The sequence below is a fragment of the Triticum urartu genome, chromosome 3A, assembly GCF_056163025.1.
Source record: "Triticum urartu cultivar PI428250 chromosome 3A, HENAU_Tu73, whole genome shotgun sequence".
Classification (NCBI taxonomy): domain Eukaryota; kingdom Viridiplantae; phylum Streptophyta; class Magnoliopsida; order Poales; family Poaceae; genus Triticum; species Triticum urartu.
In genome coordinates, this window is record NC_141875.1 from 106,234,936 (window position 1) to 106,241,475 (window position 6,540).

General features: G+C 51.3%; 1 protein-coding gene across 1 annotated transcript; it reads left to right on the top strand.

Annotated features, from left to right (window-relative positions):
- The first annotated feature begins 5,000 nt into the window (after positions 1-5,000).
- Positions 5,001-5,880, top strand: LOC125543118 (uncharacterized). Its single transcript, XM_048706370.2, has 2 exons — positions 5,001-5,429; positions 5,509-5,880. Exons 1-2 carry the CDS (start codon positions 5,096-5,098, stop codon positions 5,616-5,618), a joined length of 444 nt encoding a protein of 147 aa, XP_048562327.2. The 5' UTR covers positions 5,001-5,095; the 3' UTR covers positions 5,619-5,880.
- Positions 5,881-6,540: the final 660 nt, after the last annotated feature.

Genomic DNA, 6,540 nt, shown 5'->3' on the forward strand with positions numbered 1-6,540 from the left:
AAATGCTTGGCTTGTCATCGGGGTTGTGCATGATTTAAATACTTTGTGTGGTGAAGATGGAGCATAGCCAGACTATATGATTTTGTAGGGATAACTTTCTTTGGCCATGTTATTTTGAAGAGACATAATTGCTTAGTTAGTATGCTTGAAGTATTATTATTTCTATGTCAACATTGAACTTTTTTCTTGAATCTTTCGGATCTGAATATTCATACCACAATTAAGAGAATTACATTGAAATTATGTCAAGTAGCATTCCACATCAAAAATTCTGTTTTTATCATTTACCTACTCAAGGACGAGCAGGAATTAAGCTTGGGGATGCTTGATACGTCTCCAACGTATCTATAATTTTTTATTATTCCATGCTATATTATATCCTGTTTTGGATATTATTGGGCTTTATTATACACTTTTATATTATTTTTGGGACTAACCTATTAACCGGAGGCCCAGCCCAGAATTGCTGTTTTTTGCCAATTTCAGAGTTTCGCAGAAAAAGAATATCAAATGGAGTCCAAACGGAATGAAACCTTCGGGAACGTGATTTTTGGAACGAACATGATCCAGAGGACTTGGACCCTACGTCAAGAAAGCTACCAAGAAGGCACGAGGTAGGGGGCGCGCCTACCCCAGGCACGCCCTCCACCCTCGTGGGACCCATGTTGCTCCACCGACGTACTCCTTCCTCCTATATATACCTACATACCCCCAAACTACCAGATATGGAGCAAAAACCCTAATTCCACCGCCGTAACTTTCTGTATCCGTGAGATCCCATCTTGGGGCCTTTCCGGAGCTCCACCGGAGGGGGCATCGACCACGGAGGGCCTCTACATCAACTCCATGGCCTCTTCGGTGATGTGTGAGTATTTTACTTCAGACCTACGGGTCCATAGTTATTAGCTAGATGGCTTCTCTCTCTTTGGATCTCAATACAAAGTTCTCCTCGATTCTCTTGGAGATCTATTCGATGTAATCTTCTTTTGCGGTGTGTTTGTTGAGACCGATGAATTGTGGGTTTATGATCAAGTTTATCTATGAACAATATTTGAATCTTCTCTGAATTCTTTTATGTATGATTGGTTATCTTTGCAAGTCTCTTCGAATTATCAGTTTGGTTTGGCCTACTAGATTGATCTTTCTTGCAATGGGAGAAGTGCTTAGCTTTGGGTTCAATCTTGTGGTGTCCTTTCCTAGTGACAGTAGGGGCAGCAAGACACGTATTATATTGTTGCCATCGAGGATAGCAAGATGGGGTTTATTTCATATTGCATGAGTTTATCCCTCTACATCATGTCATCTTGCTTAAAGCGTTACTCTATTCTCTTGAACTTAATACTCTAGATGCATGCTGGATAGCGGTCGATGTGTGGAGTAATAGTAGTAGATGCAGGCAGGAGTCGGTCTACTTGTCTCGGACGTGATGCCTATATACATGATCATACCTAGATATTCTCATAACTATGCTCAATTCTGTCAATAGCTCAACAGTAATTTGTTCACCCACCGTAATAACTTATGCTCTCGAGAGAAGTCACTACTGAAACCTAAGGCCCCCCGGGTCTATTTTCCATCATATTAATCTTCCGTCAACAAGCTATTTCCTTTTCTGTTTATTTTGCTTTCTTTACTTTGCATCTTTATCATAAAAATACCAAAAATATTATCTTATCATATCTATGAGATCTCACTCTCGTAAGTGACCGTGAAGGATTAACAACCCCTTTATTGCGTTGGTTGCGAGGAGTTTATTTGTTTGCGTAGGTGCGAGGGACTCGTGTGTGGCCTCCTACTGGATTGATACCTTGGTTCTCAAAAACTGAGGGAAATACTTACGCTACTTTGTTGCATCACCCTTTCCTCTTCAAGGGAAAACCAACGCAGTGCTCAAGAGGTAGCAGTCTCAACCTGCCCTGTCGCTCCGCCATAAAGTAACAGTCGGGGGCCGTCGGGAACCCAGGCCCGCCACTACCTGGATGGAACCACCTGCTCCATCAGCCCCCACATCAGAATCACTTGCGGGTACTCTACGAGCCGAGCCGACTTTAATCACCACCTGTATCACATATAATGTATACAAGTACATACCCGTGATCAGCTCCCAAGTGATCACGACCCGATAGTATAGTATGGCAGACGGACAAGAATGTAGGGCCACTGATGGAATACTAGCATTCTATACTAAGCATTTAGGATTGCAGGTAAAGGTAACAACAGTAGTAGTAAGGACAGGCTATGCATCAGGATAGGATAAACGGAAAGCAGTAACATGCTATACTACTCTAATGCAAGCAGTAGAGAGAAGAGTAGGCGATATCGGGTTGATCAAGGGGGGGCTTGCCTGGAAGCTCAGCCAAGGAGGGGTCGTCAACACCATAGTCGTACTGGGTAGCAGCGGCGTCGGTCTCGGTGTCTAGCAAGAGAAGAGGGGGAATAAACAATAAATATAATGCAAACATATGCATGACAATGCATGACATGACAATGAGCGGCGTTAAGTGTGCCCTAATGGGGTAGGAGATGATACCGGCGAAGGGGGGAAACATCCGGAAAAGTATTCCCGGTGTTTCACGTTTTCGGATAGATGAACCAGAGGAGGGAAAGTTGTGTGTTTGCTATGATAGGGGTGTGTGGCGGATGAACAGACTGCGTATTCAAATTCGTCTCGTCGTTCTGAGCAACTTTCATGTACAAAGTATTTTCATTCGAGTTACGGATTATTTTATATTGATTTTTAAAGTTTTAAATCATTTTTTAAATTATTTTTAATTCGAAAACTAAATGTTAAATTGCTATGGGTACATAGAAATGTACCCACAGATGGGCCTGGGGTGGCTGACCAGTAGGCCCAGTTGACTTGGTCAACTGACCAGTCAGCAGAGGCTAACTGATGGGACCGGTCAAAGTCAACAGCCCAGTCAGCATTGACCGTTAACTGGTTAAACTAACTAGTGGGTCCCGCTTGTCATAGTCTCATAGTAATTAAATAGGGTTAATTAGCTTTAACTAAATGATTAGGTTAATCTAATCCGGATTAATTAAGTTAATTAATTATTTAATTAATATTTTAACTCCTTTTCTTTCCTTTTTTTTAAGGTTCTGGGGGCTGGGCCCCACGTGTCATTCGACCTGGGGGCCGATGCGGTTTACGGGCGCTGGGGGCCGATGCGGTTTACGGGCGCTGGGGGCTAACGGGCACAGCCCAAACGGGCGCTGGCCCACGGGGGCGCACCTGACTGGGCGCCGTGGGGCGGCTGGTGGGCGCGGGTGCCAGCGCACCGGCGTGGAGCTCCGGCGGCTGCGACCGGGCGGAGCATGGGGAGGACCGCGGCTGCCGACACGCAGCAGGGCGGCCGGAGGCGGACGACGGGCGCGCGAGGCCGCGGCGAGAGGGGCGGAGGCTCGTCGGCGCGAGACAGGGCGAGCAGGAAGGAGCAGCGCGTGCGGGTGCGGCGAGCGGGCGGTAGAGGCGACGGGACCGGCGAGCTGCAGCAGCGTCGGTGAGGGGCGCGGGCTCGGGGCGCGCACCGCGAGCAGGGGCGCAGCACGGGCGGGCGACGCGCACAGGGCGCGGCTGCGGCGAGGCCCGAAGCGGACGGCGCGAGCGCCGGGTGGGGCGGGGCTGCGGTGAGCGCGGTCGGGCGATGCGGCGCGTGGTCGATGTGGTCGAGGCGAGTGGGGGCGGGCGCGATGGCTGGCGGCATCGAGCGAGGCAGCGGTGCGGGCTCGCGCGCCAGGGCGCGTGCGAAGGCGCGCTGGGCGCAGCCGATGTGGCTGGTCTAGGTGCGGGTCGGGCGCGGCGGATGGCGTCCGACAGGGGGATAGGGGAGGCTCGTCGTCTCACCGGCGTTCGTGGGGTAATGGCAGCGGGGCTCGGGGTGGCGGACGGAGACGACGCTCCGACGAGGAGAGGGATGAGGAGGCGAGGAGGCAGGCCGGCGGGGTGGCTTCAGCGAGGTCCAGGCGCTCCGGGCGGCGAGCGCGTCGGGGACGATGGGGTCGGGGCGCCGTTGGCCCGGTCTGGATCGAGCAGAGGGGGCGAGGAGCGAGGGGAATGGGGAGGTTGGTCCCTGATCCAGATCGGATCGGGAGAGGGAGAGGGAGTGGCGACGTGAGGGGGGGGGGGGGGGGGGGGGGGAGTGGCGACGTGTGGGGGTGGGCCGGCCTAGTCAGCCTGGTGGCCAGCTGGGCCAGTTGGCCCAGTGGGGGGCTCCTTTTTTTTGATAGTTTTGTTTTCTGATTTTGTGTTTTTTTCTTTCTTTTATTTATTTTCTTTACTATTTATTTAGTTTAGGGCATTTAAGTATTTTCTAAACATGTGCTTTCTTCACTGTAATTACCTATGTAATATTTGGCACAGTCCGAACATTTTTTTTAATGTTTTAAAACTTTGTTGTTGGCCATATTTTGAATTTGAATGTTAAACCGGTTTTGAATTAACGTAGATTATCAACACTGGCCGAGGTGACGTGGCATCATTTTCAGAAGGTTATTGTAACTTAATTATTCAGGCGTCACACCAATCTTACGCACGCAATTTCCTGATGTTAAGCCGAAGTTCTTTGAAGACGATCTCCGATCCTTGAGTTGATCAAAAGGCTCACACACGCACGGAGAGTATGGCGCAACGTGCACCAACGGCCGTTCGTCGTGCCAGATGTCCCCGTGGCACTGCACCCATGCATATGATGATATGAACCGTCAAATAATACAGCAAAATAGAATCTTAGTTGCCTTTAACTCCTGGCACGCAGACAGAGAGCATAAGAATCTGACCTTATCGTCCACCACACTGACCTAACCTGACCCGACCTGCCGCGCGCCGGAGAAGGCGCCGGAAGAAGAATATCATATCATCAGTGCAGGTGTGCAGATTCGGCGGCCGGCCCGTCGACCTGCGTATATGCGATCGGTCTGTCGACCTGCGTATATGCGATCGGTCTGTCGACACACGTCCAAAGGGGCAGCGGAACAAGCGAGTATAAAAGGGTATGCAGGCCTCGACACACTGAGCAGATCAACGAGCGAGGCCAAGCAACGCATACCACTGCTTCACTTACTCGATCGGCCAAAGCAAGCAAGTGAGGTGATCATGGGCGGCGGGCACGACATGCACGGCGGCCACAACGGCGGCGTGAAGGGCTTCGTGTCCAGCCTCGTCGGCGGCGGCAAAAGCCACGGGTACGGCGGCCAGGGGCACGGCTGCGACCAGGGCTACGGCGGCCACGGGCAGCAGCAGCAGCACGGGTACGGCGGCCACGTGCAGCAGCACGGCTACGGCGGCCATGGGCAGCAGCAGGGGTACGGCGGCCACGGGCAGCACGGGTACCCTCCGCCCGCCGCCGCGGCTTGCCCCCCGTACGGCGGCTACCCGGCGCAAGGCTACGCGCCGGCGGCTTACCCCGCGCAGCCCGCGCCACACCACGGTACGTGACTAATTAACCGAACACCCTGCATGCATGCATGACGAGCGGTGCTTGTGATAACCGTTTGTGAGCGTTGCAGGTGGGCACATGGGATCGTACCACACCGGGCACGGCGGCGGGCACGGGCACGGCTACTCCGGCGGGAAGCACATGGGCGGCGGGAAGCACGGCGGCAGGAAGTGGAAGTGAAGTGGCCGATAGCTGCCGCCGGTCGGTCGCCCGCGCGCTCACGTACGCACCTGCTGCGTGCCTTAGCTAAGTATAACCGTACCATGGATGCTCCGTATGTATACGTACGTAAATAAAGGGCAACGTACGCGCCACGCGCGTGTGCGTACGTTAGCTTATCGCCTGAGCTGGTGGTCCTGTGTAGTGATGCTGTGAGCGCGGTGTGTGTGACGACCCAGTACAAAATAAAGCCTACAGCTCGTACTGCATGTACCGAGCAATATTGTATTGCACCGTGTCATGTGTCGTGTATATGATCCGAGTGTACTGAAGTCTACAGCTCACAAACAAAGTAAATGCTCCGTGCTAAATCAGCGACAACTAATATGAAACTAGCGACTACTGTTTTATATATGTACGGATAGAATGATGCGGAACTCTCAACTTCCCTAACTTTTTCTTTCAATCAGGCAGTCGACTATGTGTTGGCTTAAGAGTAACGTGGTTACTCTTGTTCCTCAAAAAAAAAAAAAAAGATCAGGCAAGCCCTTTTCCACTAATTTCTCCAGGGAAAGAAGAAGAACATTGTATCTTACAGACTTACACAACTTGAGAGAAAAACGGACTAAGGGCATCTTCAATAGCGACCCGCAAATTTCCCTCGCATCCGTCCGTGAACAGGGGACTAGTCGGCGGACATGGATGCATGCGGGAGGCCACCATCTAACGCTACAAACTCTTTTTCAACAAACTGTATGAAATTCATGCAAACTCGGCCGGATTTCATATAAACATGACGGGTTTGATACAAACTGGACGAAAACGGTTACATTTTGGTCATATTTTCAACTTAAAACTAAATAAGGCTAGTCTATGACCGGCGCTGGTGGATATCCGTTCCGACGACATGATACCCTCGACTAGTCTACTCCCGGCCGTGGCG